Source organism: Aquarana catesbeiana, linkage group LG06 (genome assembly GCF_042186555.1).
Source record: "Aquarana catesbeiana isolate 2022-GZ linkage group LG06, ASM4218655v1, whole genome shotgun sequence".
Lineage (NCBI taxonomy): Eukaryota > Metazoa > Chordata > Amphibia > Anura > Ranidae > Aquarana > Aquarana catesbeiana.
In genome coordinates this window covers 337,293,687-337,313,749 of record NC_133329.1, presented here as the reverse complement: position 1 = coordinate 337,313,749, position 20,063 = coordinate 337,293,687, and the positions used below count along the sequence as shown (strand labels likewise).

At 38.3% G+C, this 20,063-nt stretch overlaps 1 protein-coding gene across 7 annotated transcripts in view; it reads left to right on the top strand.

Annotated features, from left to right (window-relative positions):
- Positions 1 to 20,063, top strand: part of RAPGEF4 (Rap guanine nucleotide exchange factor 4) — a 488,280-nt gene that overhangs the window by 266,149 nt on the left and 202,068 nt on the right. For 3 of the 7 annotated variants that reach the window (XM_073633879.1, XM_073633878.1, XM_073633884.1), the window contains 3 exons: positions 2,922 to 2,991; positions 7,327 to 7,388; positions 19,322 to 19,402. In XM_073633879.1, the coding sequence (XP_073489980.1) occupies positions 2,922 to 2,991; positions 7,327 to 7,388; positions 19,322 to 19,402 (213 nt within the window). Of the gene's footprint in view, positions 1 to 2,017; positions 2,257 to 2,921; positions 2,992 to 7,326; positions 7,389 to 19,321; positions 19,403 to 20,063 lie in introns of those variants that run through there. The other 4 variants (XM_073633880.1, XM_073633881.1, XM_073633883.1 and 1 more) reach the window with 3 other exon arrangements.

The window sequence follows — 20,063 nt, the reverse complement described above, 5'->3', positions numbered from 1 at the left end:
GTGAATTTGACACTATTTCATGTTACACACCAAATATGGATGTGACATTAAACTTTCAATGGGGACACCAGTGAAAATTGTATATTTCTCTCAGTTGGGAGAGATTTCCACTTTCTGTTGCATCCCTGTGACAGATAGGGAAGGGAAATCTCCCCAAAGATGGCAAGAACAAAATCAATACAGAAGTAAAAACAAGATGATGGATGCAAATTTTCAATTGGTCAACTAATTTATCACTGGGTACACTAGATCCGGCTCAGCAGTACTCCTTAAAACCGACACACCCCTTACAAATAGGGAGAGTTGAGAGTTGACAGTATACAGTTCAATGAGAGCACCAAACGTCTTAAGCCTCGTACACACGATCGGATTTTTCAACGGGAAATGTATGATGACAGTCTGTTGGCGTAAAATCCGACCATGTATACGCTCCATCGGACAATTGTTGTTGCATAGTCAGCAGACAAATGTTGGACAGCAGGTTTTAAAATTTTCCGTGGACAAATGTCTGTTGTCGGATTTTTCGAGTGTGTGTACACAATTCTGTCGAGCAAAAGTCCAAAGTACAAACACGCATGCTCGGAAGCAAGGACGAGCCAGAAGCGGTCGGTCTTGTAAACTAGCGTTCGTAATGGAGAATTAACATTTGTGACATGGAAAATTATGAAATCTCGAAATACAGCGCACAATTCTCTTCTTCTTTAATGGGATAATAATGAAGCTGCTTTGCTGGTGATACTGATGGAGTTATTGCAAACGAATTTTCAAAGGCTTTTTTTTCTAGTGATATCAAGAATAATATTACTATGCTTTTTTTATTCGGGCAAGTTACCACAACACCATTATCCCCTAATTTTTAAGATCAAAGATACAACTATGTTGGTGTCCCTTGTCAATTTTACATTGTATTTTTTAAAATGTAACTGCCTACTCCCAAAATGTCATTTTAAGTAAAACACATAGCCAAGTATTATTCTCCACAATTTTTTTATTGTGCATTAAAAAAAGAAAATAACTTAAATTAGACATGTTATCTGCCAATAGAACTTAACCAAAAATTGCATTCTATGCATCCAAAAATATAGAAAATATACCAAATCAAATCATTATTCAACCAAAAAAATAATGTCAAAGCAATAACTCCAAGGCCAATAAATAACACACTATCTCCTCCAATTCCGCAACATGTCTGGTTGACGAACGGCCATTCAGAAACGAAATGAAAAGCGCAAAAAGAAAAACGCGAATGAACACTCACCAAACTTCTACTAACACGAAATTAGCAGAAGGAGCCCAAAGGGGGGTGCTAAAGAGCTGAAAAAACATGTAGTACTTCAATAAGTTCATCATTGTTGGCCAACAATTGTGTGCAGTGTGTATACAAGACAAGTTTGGGCCAACACCCTTCGGACAAAAGTCCACGGTTTTGTTGGCCAACAATCCGATCGTGTGTACGATGCTTTATAGTCCAAAGTTTTCTAGAATTTTGACTGTGCTTACATGGACTTAGATAAGCAGATACCAGATAGATCTGTGTTTATTTAAGTACAGGCAGGGGAAGCCTGTTTGGCTCTCGAAATATATTGTTTTCTTTTCTGCTATGAACCAAATGAATTATTAAAAAGCAAGAACAAAATTCAATAGGGTTTTAATTATTACTTACTCTATCCAAAACTAGAATTTAAAAAAAATGCAGCTTTAGATACACATTAATGGTGACAATGTGGCTTTGTTAGTAAAAAAAAAAAAAAAATCAGCAGAGAACTTTCACCAATTGTCTCTATAACTCAGATCAAGTCTTGTTAATCCAGATTAAGTTTATCGACCACTTGCCAACTCCTCACAAACGTTAACTAGAAATGGTGACAGGGAGGCCTGTAAGCTATGAAAGCATAGTTCATCTAAGACAGCTAATGCATCTAGCACTCCTGACAGGACCTGTCATATTATCCCATCTGAAGGGATTAGAAGATCCATAAATATCACTGCCATTTATCTTGTTGTGATGGAATTTATATCTTCACCTGAGCTGAGGGCTCCAACGTTATTTAGGATGATGAGCCTAGCACAACTCTAATGTTCATGAACATTCTACTCTTTTACCTTTAATGATCTTTGAGTGATGCTATGGAAAAGACTTTCAAATTTAAACATGAATTTCGTAGTACACGATCTGGCATGCAACTTCAGAAACACCAAAACCATACAAGCATTAGTTGCCCAGAAATGAAACATAGCATTGAAAAGCCAGCTAGGGTAAGTTACAATGTTTTTTTGACATTTTACAATGAAATGATGCATATATATACTTACAGAGCTGGAATTATCAATGTTATGTCAATGTTATGTTTCTATTCCAGTAAGATTTATAACTTTTATTGTGGTTGAAAGGAATAAAGTTGAAAGAAATGAAACAGTATTCCCTGTATTTTCAAACCACTCAAATAATGTATATGTTTTGGCAAAATATTATGTAAAATAATTATATGATCAATGACTTATATCTCCATAATTATCTAGAGCAAAAAAAAAATGTAGTAACAAGAAACTGTTGGTCAACACTTTCAATTAGATTTCACTGGAAAATGAACCAAGCAATCTGATTGGTTGCTTTGGGAACTGTTCTACTTTTTTCTCCAATTTTTTCATTGCCTAAAAAATGTTGGTACTGATTTACTAAAGGAGCAATTTTGACTTATACTTATTAGGGATTTTTTTTTTTTTTTTTTTATGCCTTAGATCTGATTATTAGACCTGATTGTATACGGTATTTAAGGCAAGCACTGAACAGTGTAAAAATGACCGCTTTAATAAATCTGTCTTTATAGATAAAACAGAGAATTTTGTAGTAATGTGTGGTTTTGGAATGATGCAAGTGTTTCAGCTGTTGCTTAGTGATGGAAAATTTTCCTGTCTTACAGAAATATCGGCAGTACATGGCGAGTTTTCTGGCTCCCCCGTATGGTGTTCTTGAGACGGCTTCAAATGACAGTAAGTAAATGTGATGTTTTACTGAGCTTGTCATATTGATATACTGAAAATATTTTGATATTTGGATGGGTGCAAGCTAGATGAAGTGCGAAATAAACTGCAGTTCCCCAGTTTGTCAGCTGTGATCCAAAACATGTAATTGGAAGTGTTTTATTAACCAAAGTTGTATGATAGAAATGACAAATAGTAAGGGGCCTGCCATCAAGATCACAGTTGTTTATCATAAGTAATCAGGGTATTGGCAAATTGATAGGCCCAGCATTGTAATGGGAACATGGCTTTGCAGTTTGCCTGGCTAATAATGTTAATAATAGACATATAGGGATGTCTACATTTAAAGTGGTGTTCCGGCCGAAATGATACTTTTTAAATAAAAATACCCCTATAATACACAAGCTTAATGTATTTTAGTAAAGTTAGTCTGTAAACTAAGGTCTGTTTTGTTAGTTTAAAGCAGTAGCTTGTTATTTTATAAACTTACAGCAGGCCGTGGCCATCTTAAGTGTGGGCATCTGAAGCCAGACTGTATTTCTTCCTGGATCTCATCCTTGCAGATCTCGCACATGCTCAGTGCAGCACAAGCAGTGTAATAGGTTTCAGGTCAGGTTTCCATAGCAACGGCAGTTTCAGAGGAAGTTGCCGCCCCTTCCCAGAAGGCATTGCAAACAGGAAATGATGCGATGGGCCGCGGCCAGGGAGGAGGAAGAGAAAAATGAATACAGCAGATATACAGTAGGTGCTGAGAAAAAAAATTAAAAAATATCCAATTTGTTTACAGTGCACAGTTTAGTGAGGGATGCTGAAGAGTTGTAAAAGTGGATGGAACTCCACTTTAAGAAGGACATTTTAAATGTGTAATGCAGACTATAGAATCCTCTCTACATTCACACAGAAAGAAGCTTTGCATTTTAACTCCTGGGACATTTTTGTGTATGTTGTGTATCAATTTATAGACAAGCTAGGTACCTTAATAAACTTGAGTATATTTTTTAACAATAAGCAGTAGAGCAAATAAATAATACACATTATTTCTAGTTTAGGTCTTAGGGACATTCATACGGTCTGGCCATGTGGACCAATTCACTAATATGAGCTACTCTGTCTGTAGTGCCAGACGAAGGCGAAGAAAAATTAAGTGACATTTCTGGGGAAATATTACGTTAAATATGGCAATTAGACATATTTGTGTTTCATTTCGTTTCCATTCGTTATCATCATAACTTTGTTTAGTTAAATTTGTTTAATTCGTTTTCAATTTTTTTTGTTTATTGCATTCGCATCAAATTCCATTCAAAATCAAATTTATTCTATTTGAAATTCGAATTTTGGAAGATGGTTATATTTTTTCTATTCCATTCTATTCTATCGTTTCAATTCTATTCTATATTTTTATTTTATATTCTATTCTTTTCTTTTCTATTATATTCTAGTCTTTTCTATTCTATTTTAATTAAATTTTATTCTATTTGAAATTCAAATTTTGGAAAACAATTATATTGTTCTATTCTTTTCTATTCTGTTCTTTTATATTCTTTATTCTATTCTATTAAATTATTTTCTATTCTATTATTTTATTTTATTTTATTTTCTATTCTATTCTTTTCTATTCTATTCCATTCAAATTTATTCTATTCGAATTGTGGAAGATGGTTATATTATTTTTATTCTATTGTTTTTTTCTATTGTATTCTATTTTTTCTAATCTATTCTATTCTTTTATTTTCTATTCTAATTTATTCTTTTATAGTCTATTCAAATTCTAATTTATTCTATTCAAATTCTGTGAGATGGTTATATTCTTTCTATTCTATTCTATTGTTTTTTTATTCTATTCTTTTTTTTCTATTCATTTTTTTTCTATTCTATTTGAAATTTAATTTATTCTATTCAAATTTGAATTTCAGAAGATGGTTATATTCTTTCTATTCTATTCTTTATTTGATTCTATTCTATTCCTTTATTTTCTATTCTATACCTTTATTTTCTATTCTATTTTTTTTCTGCTCTTTTATTTTGTATTCTGTTCTGTTTTACTATATTCTTTTATTTTCGATTCTGTTCTTTTCTATTATAATATTTTCTATTTCTTTTTTCTCTATTCTACTTTATTCGAATTCGATTATAAACGATTCAAATTCGATTAGAAAACTGATCAAATTCTAATTTCCTCCGAAATTTTGTTTCGTCATTTCGGATTTGTTTAAATTAGTTACTATTGTAATTCAGAAATTCGGATACATCTGAATTTCTGAATAACGAAAAATTTGTCCGAATTTCAATTTGGAACTAAAGCAACCACACATGTCTAATGGCAAGCCTTTAACACCCTTGATCTCATATATACAGCTAAACTGCTTACTGTATTTTTGTATGCGCTGCTTCCTCCCCTCCTTCTGCCATCCTATATAAAACCTGTTATAGTATACTTTCCTGGAAGCAGGGCATTGAAAACACTTGTCAGCAACTGCAAATTGTGTAGCATTACCTTAGAGAAAAAAAAGTGAAAATTGGTAGCTCTTTCAATCTCTGTCTTTATTTGGTATTATGTTGATTTTTTGTTGGGAGAACACAAACATGGAGGGCCATCTATGAGATGTTTGCCCTAGTTGATTTACTAAAATTGGAGCAGGCAAAACCTGGTGCAGCTCTGCATAGAAACCAATCAGCTTCCAGGTTTGTTTGTCAAATCTTAATTGAACAAGCTGAAAGTAGAAGCTGATTGGCTACCATGCACAGCTGCATCATATTTTGTACTCTCCAGTTTCAGTAAATCAGCCCCACAGTGTCTTCAAAAGAGCCTTTAGTGAATGATCCCCAGATTATGAACCGTAATGGGTTTGATTTACTAAAACTGCAGAGTGCAAAATCTGGTGCAGCTCTGCATGGAAACCAATCAGCTTCCAGTTTTTTTTTGTCAAAGCTTAACTGAACAAGCTGAAGTTAGAAGCCAATTGACTGCCATGCACAACTGCACCAGATTTTGTATGTTTGTATCGGTAAGCTACACTATGAAACATTTGTATTCTGTATTTTTGCTGGTAATAATGTTGGCATACACTAAAGTCCTAACAGGCTTTTATCAGAATATCATACAAAAGATACTGCTTTCGAAACAATCGTACGATAATCTGATCGTTGGTACACAGCTTTCGTCCAAAATTTCCAAAAGGACTAGCACAAAAATGTTTCTCGTACAATACCAGATCGTACGACTTTCATTTAATCAGTAAAGTTTTCATCCCAAAATACAATACAAATATACTACAATACATTACTTCAGAATTTTCATTGTGCCGTACAAGAATTTTCATACTTTAGTAAACTATTCGCTTACAAAATGAGACCAGCATGCAAAAAAAAAACTTGCACACAACCAATCCACTGCCAGGCGCTCATAATGCACCAGAATGCAAATTGTTCATGGGCCATATATGTGGGGCTAATAATGGTGATGATTGGAAGTCCAGAGCCCAGTAACATAAGTAGCCGGAAGTCAGATAAAACACAGTTTACTCCAACAATGAAGCAGCAATAAAAACAGCAAAAAGCCAGAGCTAAATGTGGAACAGCATTACCAGAGGTGAATCCTGTCCCCTGCAACAGCAGAGGATGACGAGGGGAAACCTGCCTATACTGGGAGATCTGGATGGATCCTGTGTGAGAAAGCTGCCCGCCATGGCCGAACAGCGGGGAAGCACAGGTCGCCGGAAACAGTGTGGCTGGAACACAGGGATCAGCTGATCCACCAACAGGAAGCTGAACAAACAGGAAGTGAACTCGGTTGTCAGGACTACATGTTTTGGGACACACCCCTTTGTCAAATCCTGGCATGGCAACCGACAGAGGCATTATATAGGCATGTTAATAAAGGCTTGTTAAAAAAAAAAAAAAAAACTCACAATTATTTGTTCGGTAATCTCATTGTGTGTACTAGGCTTTAAGGTCCCCGAAAAATTGATGATTCTCTACACACAATCCTACAGAAATTGGCTTAATTTGTTGGCATTTGTGAAGTCCTGAAATTTGTTGCCCACCTCCCTGAAATTAGTTTTTGCAGGTTGGGATGTCTGAACACCTAAACAGCGTCAATTGAGGAAACTGCAATGGCGGATATCGTATTCAGAAAGCCACAGCACCTGTGTCTGACTGAATATCTGAATACTGACGATATCTGATAGGATGCAGTCGCTGTTCAGCTGACAATCTTCCATCTGGTTTAGTAGAATTTTAAATTAATTTTGGTCAAGCCACGTGGTGCTGAGGCCACCCAAATTTCGTCTAATTTAGCAGGAGCTCTGTGCGATGTCATCTTTTTGCTGTTTTATTTCTTTTCAGGATCATCCGACAAAGAAAACATGAACAGCTCCTTATGTTCAGGATCCAAGAACTGCAGCAAGGTAAGAATCTCTGTAAAATCACATCCTAATGCAAATCTACTGCACAGAAATTGTACAGGGTTTACTGTATGTTCAAAAAAATCTTGATACATATGTGCAAAAACAGACTCTGATTGTTTTTGGATATAACCCACTTTGAAAAAGATGACTACCGGCACATGAAAGGCTTTCTACTATCCACCTATAGAACACACTGTGGACTGTGGGCTATACCAACACAAACAATACCTTAATTGGCAATGCAGCAATACACCATGACAATTTAATAAATTAAATACTTGAATATAAATAAATATGTCTTGCAGCACAGCATTGCAGGTATGATTGGTCCCAATGTACTGTTAGCCTCTACCAGAAAAAATGTCTCTCACATTAATAAAGGTAGTAAAATGCAGTGTAAAAAAAGAAGAAACACTGGAAGGATTAAATTATTATATAGGAATCAGGCAAGGATTGGAAATGTTCTAAACTATCAGTTAGTTTACATTTGGAACAAGGTCACTTTACTCCTAAATAGGACCAAATATACTCATAAATGAACAAAGCCAATAGGAACACAACACTCTTATCTATACAGTCTGCCAGTCACATCATACATCCCTTAGAAGCTGACCCCCATCAAAGTCATGCATTATTATTATTATTATTATTATACAGGATTTATATCGCGCCAACAGTTTACGCAACCCTTTACAACTTGAGGGTAGACAGTACAAATAAAATACACTTTAATACAGTAGGAATAAGAGGGCCCTGCTTGTTAGAGCTTACAATCTAAGAATCTTAGATCATGCATCTTATTTTCCAACTGATCCATGGGCAGATCCCAATTTATATCATTGAAACTTGTAGGCACACAACTCTTGGTGCCTTAAGTAACACCCATCTGCTAGCGTTACCTCTTTTAAATGGGACATTTCTTTGCTTTCCTGGTCCTAACGTGTCTCAAAATAATGGAATAATGTGTAAATTAGTGTACACAGTATGAGATAACTACTTCTGCATTTGGGAAAAAAATGCCTGCCTGGTAATTATCTAGGGAAAAGCCACCTATTTGCTGCTGTTGTCTATAGGCACATGCCTACTTTGCCTAACAGGAAATCCATTCATGACAAAGAGAATACCTTTTATGGATATTAGACAGCATTGTTGTTCTGCAGAACCTATATCAATGAGCTAGATTTCAATTTACTGATGTTGGTCAGTAAAAGGTGAAATCTGATGGTTGTTTTTGGTCCCCTAAGGTTTAATTTACTCTGCTGTTCAGGTTTTTGTTCTAAAGTGGTAAGGTCCAAGTACCGGACTTATGGTGGTTGGTGGTTGGACACATATTGATATGACCATTCACTCAATTAATCAATGCGTCTAAAGTCCTCAAATTGAATAGGTCATATTCCCTTAATATTTTCAGTCGATTTAAAAATGCAAAACTACTGTGTATTTTACAGTTCAATATGTTAATCAATGATAGATCGCTTCTTTGCGATCACTTGTACCTAAATCTATCACAAATCCCTATCCGTATTACCAACTTTGGTTCAATGTCTCTGTCATTCTTTGTATTCACCTATTGACTGCTTCTGTGAGGTGCAACTGTTATTCAATGTGCATCTTTTATATATATATATATATATATATATATATATATATATATATATATATATGTATGTATATATGTATATACATATATATATGTTGCACATACACAGGATATAATAATAATAATATTTAAAGTGTATGTAAAGACCAGCAATAACTTTTATTTGCTCTATTTGGGTCTATGTAAAGGTCTGTATGTTATATTTGATAAGTGTGAAAAAATAACTGTTGTCAGATCAGAAATTTAGAGCTGTGCTGTTTACTCATTTTTATTCTATCCAAAATGGAAAATAAATTGCTTTTAGTTCTACTTTAAAGTGGAAAAAATGCTAACTCTATTCATAAAAACATTCCCTCTCCCCTCCTCCTACCTTTCCGCATACCCTATATAAAAAAGATCTGTGTACGTACCTATTTTTAATCCAGTTAGACGATCTTGCAGCTCTGGCTGCCCCGTGTAGTGAGTGGTTGTTGCAGGGAGTGGAAGGAGCACCAGCAACAGGTGAGCCATGGGAGCCTATGGGTAATGTCACGACTCTGGGAATTCACAGCCATTGTGCAACGTTCCCTTACACAGGATAGCTGGAGCTGCAGAATCATATGACTGGACCGCATTAAAAAAATGAATTACACAGATTTTTTTTCATACAGGATATGCAGAATAGGTGTTGGGGTGGTGGGGGAGGTAACATTAATATGAATAGTTAGATTAAGCCTTTTTACCACTTTAAGTTAAAATATGTGTGTGTCTATACCTAGGGCAGGGCCAAAGTGAAAATAATTAGTTTCTTCTTGTTACTTAAAGTAGATCTAAACCTAACTAATAAAATCTCCGATAAGTACAGATATGTTAATGTAATTTCAAAATCTGATCTGAGACTTTTTTTAAATCTGCAGCTTTCATTTAAACATTAACTGGTGGTCCTACCATGAAGACCCTTGTTTAGACACTTCCTGTTATAGGGTGACAACTGTCTCTTAACTGCCTTCCTGTGTTGTCACTGTGTCACATGCCCCCCCTGTAGAGACTTCAACTGGCCATTCCAACACAGGTATAATCCACTGTTGTAGACAGGAATTGGCTGATAGAGGCTGGAGGAAATCAGGAGCACTGAAATACAAAAAGTAATCTAGAAACTGCAAAACCAGTATTTTATGAAAAAAAATGATTATGTCTCTTCATGATACACAATGATTTAGTAACTAAATGTCATCCAGTTAGGGCATGGCTCTATGGTAATTTGCCATGGCTGGACCCCTGCGGACATGGTGGATAATTCAACAGCAGAACTGTAAGGCATAACGGTGCGCGAAGATTACTGAGAGTAGTCACAAAGCTAAAATAACATGCAGCAATCATCTCTTTCTCTGCAGGCTCTAAACTGGTGGCGGAGCTGTAGTAACACCCAACGCAAAACGGATATAAAACCGCTTTCATTATTTTTTTGCTTGAAATTTTTGTAGTCTTTTTATTCTTTGGTTGGCATTTTGTAAATAAAGTTATACATGTACAAGCCATTCATACATACAAGAGACATGTAAATAGAAGCATATAATTTACAAAACTATCATTTATTTACCTTTAGTACCTAGATAGTCGAAACTGAATGCTGTTTACATACAGTTTCTGCTTCTTTCACTTTAAATACAATGCTTACAATGATCAGATTTTATTCATTCATGTAAAACCTTTATCCCAAAAGGAATAAAACTGTTCCTATAACTGCTTTATACGGCTCACGCACACAGGATGTCCCCCCCCCCCCGAACGCCTTTGCTTCTGGCCAAAAAAAGCAGCCTAAAACCATGTTTTCAAAACAAAAAATGAAGGAGCGCTCCTAGCATTTAGTGGAAGAAGTGTGTGGATTATGGCCGCTGGGGTCACTGAGATGGCACACCTGTCGGAAAAGTCACTTGTCCCAGAACCAGATGTGATGTCATACACCTGGTGGAAGAGCACCTGAACGTCGCCTGGTGAGGGCAAAATTACCTGATCTGAGGAAGAGGCAAGCCCCCGAAACATGTCATCACAGTGACTGGCTTCTCTCCTTTGGTTTGACATGGTGTGAGTGCTCTCCAAAACTTCTGTTTTACCCTCACCATTTGACGTTTGGACGGTCTTCTGCCAGGTGTATGGCATCACATCTGGTTATGGGACACGTGACTTCCAGCGCACAAGCCATCTCAGTGACCCCGGCGGCCATCAACCACCCACTTCTCCCACGGTCCTGAGGCTCCTGGACGATGTAACTTATTGTTGGGTCCGGGATCATGTGTCACCCTTGAGCTTTTGGGATTATGTATTTTTCCTCTCCACTGGTTTGGTGACCCGCAGTTTATTATTGTGCCGCTCAGGCTCGATCACTGTGGGGAGTAGAGTGGGTGATGCCATGTCTGCTGCAGGAGTGCCAGCAAGGTATAGAGCTCATCTCAGCTTCTGTAGTCGCTGAAAGGAAGAAAGGAAGGATCCCTGGTGCCGCATGTGCAGCACATTCATGGAGTCCTATGGTGGTAATAAGAGAGACAATCTCAGCCTGGCCTCCAACCAGGCCACACCCCCAATGCATTTCACTCTGCCCCCGGAGCTTAGTCATTGGGGGTGTGGCCTGGTGGGAGCGTTGATGTCCCATTGAGGAGATTTCCCTACACTTCCTGTCCCATAGCCATACAGGAAGTGAGAGAAAATTCAGAAATGCGTAGGCATTACAGATTTGTACATGTATTTAATAAAGAAATACCATTTTGGATGTCATCCTGAGTGCCTTTCCTTAATTCCTTAATTTCCTTAAATCCCTTTCCTTAAGCTGCAATATATTACATTTTTGTTTTTTGTTTTAATACAGTCGGTCATTCATCTTATTTCCCTAATGATCCAAGGGCAGGGCACAATGAAACTTGTATGTACACAACATTTAGTAGGCTAAGTAACACCTTTCTGCTGCTCTCTTACAAAGAGCCTTTCCTTGTTTTCCTTGTCATAACCTGACTTAAAATAATATGATAATTTGTAACTAAGTTTTTTTTGGTATATCAGTTTAGGCAATCACCTCCAGCCTCTTTCGGCCACCTTCTGCCAACATACATGCACTCCAGCATTAGCTGCATATCATTGCTTAAGCCCTTAACGTCTCCTCCCAGCGGGCTTTAGCGCCCAGGTGGCAGCATGGCTTTTCTATCATATAACTGCTGTGATTGGCTCTCACAGAGGTCACATGATTGGGAGCCATGACTGAAGGCTGTTGGTGACAGCTCGGTCAGTGTTCTGGGAGTGTGCAGTGAGCGCACTCTCAGCACAACACCTCAGGTGACTGTGCCTCCAGCAACTGGGCGTTACAGCTCACTTTTCTTGCTGCTGCATATACAATGTATGGTTTACACGTTCGGAAAAAGAGTAATGCCCCGTACACACGATCGAATTTTCCGACAACGAATGTTGGATATGAGCTTATTGTCGGAAAGTCCAACCATGTGTATGCTCCATCGGACATTTGTTGTCAGGCCTTCCACCAACAAATGTTGGCTAGCATGTTCTCAAATTTTCTGCCAACAAATGTGTGTTGTCAGGCTTTCTGATCGTGTGTAGACAAGTCCGTCGGACAAAAGTCCAAAGTACAAACACACATGCTCGGAATCAATGCTCACCAAACACAACATTAGCAGAAGGAGCCCAAAGGGCAGTGCATGACCATTGAACTTCCTTTTTATCGGCTCGTCGTATGTCTTGTACGTCCCCCTGTTCGTAATTGTTGGCCAACATTTATGTGACCGTGTGTATACAAGACAAGTTGGAGCCAACAACCTTCAAATAAAATTCCATGTTTTTTTTTGTCGGAAAGTCCGATCGTGTGTACGGGGCATAAGACTATCTCTTGATAGTGACAACAGGGGGACTCTGGGGGTCATTTACTAAGGCAAATCCACTTTGCACTACAAGTGCACTGAAAGCGAACTTGGAAGTGCAGTCACTGTAGATTTGAGGGGACATGCAAGGAAAATTAAAAACAGCATTTTAGCTTGCACATGATTGGATGATAAAATCAGCAGTGCTTCCTCGCATTTTAGATCTTCCCCTCAGATCTACAGCAACTGCACTTCCAAGTGCACTTTCAAGTGCACTTGTAGTGCAAAGTGGATTTGCCTTTAGTAAATAACCCCCTATGTGTCGACACAGCTTCCACCAGGGATGTGTGTGTGATAGGTTGTGTGATAGCAATTAGTTATGTGTTAGCTGGCCAGGCTGGGTTTGATGGCTAAAAATTACATTTTGGGTGACGTAACCATACAAACAAATACCTTATTTTCGATGGTGAATATGGATTTTTATCACAAAAGTGTTCCAAGAGGAAAAAAATTGACCTTGTTTTATTTGGCCGTGGTTATTTTTAATCCAAGGATGCTTTGAGCACTTGAAAAATTTAACAGCAACAAAAACAAAGCAGACAAACCTTCAGAGACTCCGCGTCTGTCTGTATACAGCTTCTCACAGCACAGGATAGGGCTTGTGGTGCCATCTGACGCAATAACCTAACCTGCAGCAGACAGTGCTCCCGCTTAAATCTTTTTATTTGGACATCAACAAACACACATAATAATGACATTTCACATGTAAAGAAACAGGTGTTTTACAGAGGAATAAAAAAATCAGTGCAACAGAAAAAATCCTTCCTGATTGATGTCTTAAAAAACTAATTGATTCAATGGGAATGGTTTACTAAAGGAGAAGAACATGGCATGATCACTTAGCTTAGTGAATACCATGAAACTGTGATGTCTTCCTCCAATCCTGTGCAAGCAGTTCTGTCTGTTCTTTTTCAACCCTATGGTTGGGTATTCTTTGCAGAAGAAATTTTCACTTAGCTTTACCTCATTCACTAAGCCAAGTAAAAATTGGCTTGACACAGTGATAATTCATTTTGCAAGATAAACATCCTCTTCTATTTTGGTAAATAACTCCATTAGTGTTAATTTACCTAAAGCTGAATTCCAGATATGTTTTTTTTTGCATAGTTAAATTGATCCAGCTTAGATCAATATATGGCATACCCCTACACACACATAAACTTTAATGGCATCCCAGTCTTAGTCTGTAGGGTTCAATATTGAGTTGGTCCATCCTTTGCAGCTATAACAGTTTCAACTCTTCTGAGAAGGCTGTCCACAAGGTTTAGGAGTGTCTATGGGAATGTTTGACCATTCTTCCAGAAGCGCATTTGTGAGGTCAGGCACTGATGTGAACGAGAAGGCCTGGCTCACATTGTCCACTCTAATTCATCCCAAAGGTATTCTATCAGGTTGAGGTCAGCACTCTGTGCAGGCCAGTCAAGTTCCTCCACCCCAAACTTGCTCATCCATATCTTTATGGACCTTGCTTTGTGCACTGGTGCGCAGTCATGTTGGAACAGGAACAGGCCATCCCCAAACTGTTCGCACAAAGTTGGGAGCATGAAATTGTCAAAAATGTCTTGGCATGCTGACGCCTTAAGAGTTCCCTTTACTCAAACTAAGGGACCAAGCCCAACCCCTGAAAAACAACCCCACACCATAATCCCCCCACCAAATGATTTGGATCAGTGCACAAAGCAAGGTCAATAAAGACATGAAGGAGGCAGTTTGGGGTAGAGGAACTGGAGTCCTAACCTCAACCAAATAGAACATCTTTGGGATGAATTAGAGCAGAGACTGCGAGTCATGCCGCGTACACACGAGCGGACTTTGCGGCAGACTTTGCCCGGCGGACTTTTCAACGGACTTTATGACGGACTTTCTGAATGAACGGACTTGCCTACACACAATCCACCAAAGTCCGTCGAATTCGTACGTGATGATGTACGACCGGACTAAAACAAGGAAGTTCATAGCCAGTAGCCAATAGCTGCCCTAGCGTGGCTTTTTGTCCGTCGAACTAGCATACAGACGAGCGGACTTTTCGACCGGACTCGAGTTCGACAGATAGATTTAAAACATGTTTCAAATCTAAGTCCGTCCAACTTTTGAGAAAACAAAGTCCGCTGGAGCCCACACACGATCGAATTGTCCGACGAAATCCTGTCCTGCCGCCTGGCAAAGTCTGCCGTAAAGTCCGCTCGTGTGTACGCGGCATTAGGCCTTCTCATCCAATATCAGTGCCTGACCTCACAAATGTGCCTCTGGAAGAATGGTCAAACATTCTCATAGACACTCTTAAACCTTGTGGACAGCCTTCTCAGAAGAGTTGAAGCTGTTATAGCTACAAAGGGTGGGCCAACTCAATTTGAACCCTACGGACTAAGACTGGGATGCCAGTGTCACTAAAATGCATGTGCGGGTAAAGGCAGGTGTCACAATACTTTTGACAATATAGTTTAGCATACCCGGCCAATCCTTGTGGAAGCGCAGAATCACTGTAGTAGCCACCGCTACTACAGGGATTTTTGCTGTCCCCCCCCCCCCATGCTGAGCAGCTGCCCCGCTCGATCTTGAACACAGGAGGTTGCTTACTTGGCACCGGTGCCATTAAGAAAACGACTTGAATGTAAAGCATTCACTGATTGAGTGAGGCAGAGAGGCCACCTCATCCAGTCAGAGAACAATTTGCATTCATTGAGTAAAAATTCAAGGCATTCTCTGAATGGCGCCTGTTCCGAGTTAGTGACCCCCTGCATTTACTATGCAGCGAGGCAGCTGCTTTGCACGGGACACAGAAGACAGCGAGAATCACTGTAGTAGCCGCAGACAAAGATTGGTCAGGTATGGCATATGCATATATTGGTCCAAGCTGGAATGTAGCAGAAAAAACTTACCTGGAATTCAGCTATAAGGAGAAGAGAATGTTTACTTTGCAAAGTGAATAATGCCTTAGCTTAGTTAAAAATGTGAAGCCGTGTTAACTGTGATCATCCAATCACGCAGATACAAATTTTGTTTTATTTCCATTGCACATGATTGGGTATTCAAATTAAACACAGCTTTACCTTCTTCAATATTTAGCTATATTAATCAGCTTCCAGGTTTTATTGTCAAAGCTTAATTAAACAAGCTGAAGTTAGAAGCTGATTGGCTACCATGCACAGCTGCACCAGAATCAGTGTTTACCAGTTTTAAGCCCCATACACACGATCAGAAAATCATAAGAAAAATGCCAATTTCGGAGCGATCGTACGATAATCTGATCTTTAGTACAGAGCTTTCGAGAGCCGATCAGGACAGTTCATCTGATATTATTTGATCGGACATGCACCAAATTTTTTTTTGTATGGTGCCACATCATACAATTTTCGTTTAATAAGTACAATTGTCATTCGAAAATGCAATACAAGTACATTACAACACATGACATCACTTCCGATTTTAAGTTCTACCGTGCGAGAATTTTCGTGACTTTAGTAACTCTTCAGATTCAATCCGAGATTAGCATGCAAAAAAAAAAAACAGACGATCATTCATCCGATAATCTCATTGTGTGTACCAGGCATTAGTGAATCTCCCCCCACTGTTTTCGTTAGCAGTAGAAAGAAAATACCTCATGGTAACTGAACACTGCATGTGTTATGCTTAAAGGCTACGTTCACCTTTGTTCACTTTTTTTCCCTCTAAATTCCAGCTCCCTGATGTACCAATATAACATTAATGTACTTATTTTGCAAAAATAAAATAGCTTTCCATTTATTCTACACACACTTACCTCACTGTCTTCATGGTTGTTTGAAAACACTCCTCCATTACTTCTGCCTTACTTCCTGGGCAGACTGTAGGTCATGACACAGGAAGGAGCTGTCCAGCTGATCTCATTAGCACACACCCTGCATCATCTACCCCCTACCTACCACCCATTTCCAGGTGCACGTTTTTTAAATTAAATGCAATCAGTCAGTGATTACCATTCTCACTAAATACACAGGCATCAATTTTTTTTCTCTACCTTAACTTTAACCTCCCTGACGGTATTCCTGAGTGTGGCTCGGGGTTAAATTTCAGCACCATTAGCGGTAACCCCAAACCACACTCGGGATTGCATTGCAGGATCTTGGTGCAGGTTACTTACCATGTCCCCAGGATCCTGCGATGTCCCCCCGCTGTGTCTGCGGGCTCTGTCCTCCTCCGAAGCCTCTCTGTGCCAGGCTCCATTCCCTGCAAGCGTCGCAACGCACGGGGGCGGAGCTTGGCGGCAAATTAAAAAAATTTAAAAATCATAACACATACAGTACTGTAATCTTACAGATTACAGTACTGTATGAGATCATTTCACATCCCTTTTGTCCCCAATGCTTTGTCCAATGCCCTGCATGCAGTTTTATATTATATATACTGTTCTTTCTGCCTGGAAACTTGAGATTGTCCATAGCAACCAAAAAGTGTCCCTTTACGTCAAAAGTGGCTTTAGACCAGCTAGAAAACAGCGATAGTAAATTAGAACACTTGCAGAATTGAGCGATAGTGAATTGTGGGGAAATGTATTTTATTATTATAATATTATTTTTTTTTTAATTATTTACATTTATTTATTATATTATAATTTATGATTTTGTGTTTCAAACTTCATCATACCCGGGATATCTACTAGACTCCTGTTTGGACAGATCTAAGTGTGTTATTGCTAAGAATTACAGGCCTACAATATAAAACGCCAAAATTCCATGCAAAATAATTATAACGCTTTCAGCACCTAAAATCCGACATAATCATACTGCCAGGGAGGTTAAAGCGGTTGTAAACCGCTGATTTGAAAAAAAAAAACCTGCAAGGCAATGGCATAATGTGCTAGCATGCATTGCATACTAGCACATTATGAAATACTCACCTTGGAACAAAGCCCTCTAGCGCTGTAAAGGCACCGCTGAGAGGGCTGACATGTTCCCCCTATCTGTCTTCCAGGTTTGCGAGTTCCAGCTATGTGATTGGCCAGAGCCGCGATTACATCACCGTTTCCGGCATGGGCTCTGAAGGTCCGGCACTGTAAGCCGGACCTCCAGAGTACATGCGCCGATGATGTCATCAGCTGCACGCACTCTGAATATCTCCTAAACTGTGCAAGTTTAGGAGATATTCACAGTACCTACAGGTAAGCCTTATTATAGGCTTACCTGTAGATAAAAGTGGTAATACAGAGTTTACTACCGCTTTAATCTCGCATAGATCATTCATTTGGCATTTTAAAGTGTGCAGGAGATGAGATAACAGCCAATGTGGATAGAGCTGTAGTATTGAAAACAGGAGAAGTATTTTCTGGGTTCTGTAAAGCTCAACATACACTATACAATCTGATTGTACAATCTCCTTTAGATCTGGTAAAGCTGTCATTTAGAAAAAAAAAAAAGGTGAACTTATGCTTTAAGCCCGGCTTCACATTTGCACTGCGGTAATAAGTGGTAACACAAGATCTGCAGTGCATTGCGGTGACAACAATTTCGAATGGCACCCAAACTTAACATGTCAGTGCACTTCAACACCTGCTTTTCAGCACACCACAATGCACAGATGGGAACAGAGTTGTGTGTGTGTCTGTTGTTTTTGTGCTTTGTGGTGTGTTGGCAGTCCAAAAAAAAAGCACTGGACAGGGGTGAAAGGGGCCTTTACTGGGTTGACCCTACTTACCTATCCTATAGGGGCAGCTTCTTTTCATTTGCTAAATCCAAAGGCACAGCACAGATTGCCATGTACACTAGACCTACATTCAATTATAAACACATTTTGGGGGCATATGAAAAAACTAGAGGGACCAGAAAAATGACAGTTTGGTCACAGCTGACACTCAAATTCTAGCTGTTCCTCTGTTGATTTTATCCATGTATATGACTTTTAGACGCATAGGGACCCCACATAAACAGTATTTTTTTCACAGATCAGGATGTATTTTGTGGATGCAATTAGTGGTTATAGCAGAGAACATTCTAATGCTTGAACGACCCTAGTGCGTATAGTGGTGTTACTATTGGATCTCAGCAGTCATGTTCCGATCTCCATTTGTCTTGATGTACGATTCTTACCAAATGCTATTTTCTAAGCGTTAAGTATGCTATCTTTTTCCCCTGTAATTTTACAGTCCAACGATCTTGAGTTATGTTAACTATGAAGTATAGTGGCATGTAATGCTCTGTTCATATCCCATAAGTTCATGACTTATAATTTATATACTTATTTTTTTTTACTTTTTTGTTCATTTTCATTTATAATTTAGTAGTTATGTAATTTACGTTTTTCTGCTTTCACTACTTAAATTAAACATTTGTTTTCTTCTTAAAATATTCTGTTTTACATTACCTATATATTAGTGTTTTTTTTCTGTTGATTGCTAATCTTTTACTTTTTTTCCCATGTTTGTTTTTTTGTTTATTTTTTGGTAACGTCTTATTTTTCAGACCCCACTCATTGAAAACCAAATCTCGATCCGTCAAGCTAAAACCATTACAGAGGTAATGGGGTTTCGAGAAGTGTCTAAGGTGCATACTGATTTTATAATGAAGAGGTTCATGTTTAGGATTTAAAGTGTATCTGAAGCTGAATTTTTTTGTTTTAGTTTAAGATAGAATATGAAGTATTGACACCCCTGTCAGTTTTTTTTTTATTGCTGTCTGTGTCCCTGATGTTTAGATTTGCCCCACTATTTGTCCTGGTGACCATTGTCACTGAGACATAAAGCAATGGATAATAAGGATGCACCAGAACTTGCAAACAGGCAAAACATTTGGAACACACGAACATCGTTAAAGTCTACGGGACACAAACATGAAAAATCAATAGTGCTCATTTTAAAGGCTTATATGCAAGTTTTTGTCATAAAAAGTGTTTGGGGACCCGTGTCCTACCCCAGGGGACATAAATCAATGCAACAAAAAAGTTTTAGAAAAAAGCCGTTTTTTTTCGGGAGCAGTGATTTTAATAATGCTTAGAGTGAAACAATAAAAATTAAATTTTCCTTTAGACATTGTGCCTGGGGGGTGTCCTTAGTATGCCTGTAAAGTGGCGCATTTTTCCCGTGTTTAGAACAATACCGCAGCAAAATTACATTTCCAAAGTTAAAATTGTCATTTAAAACTGATAGCGGCTGTAATGAATTGTCGGGTCTTGGCAATATAGTAAAAACTTATTGTAAAAAATGGC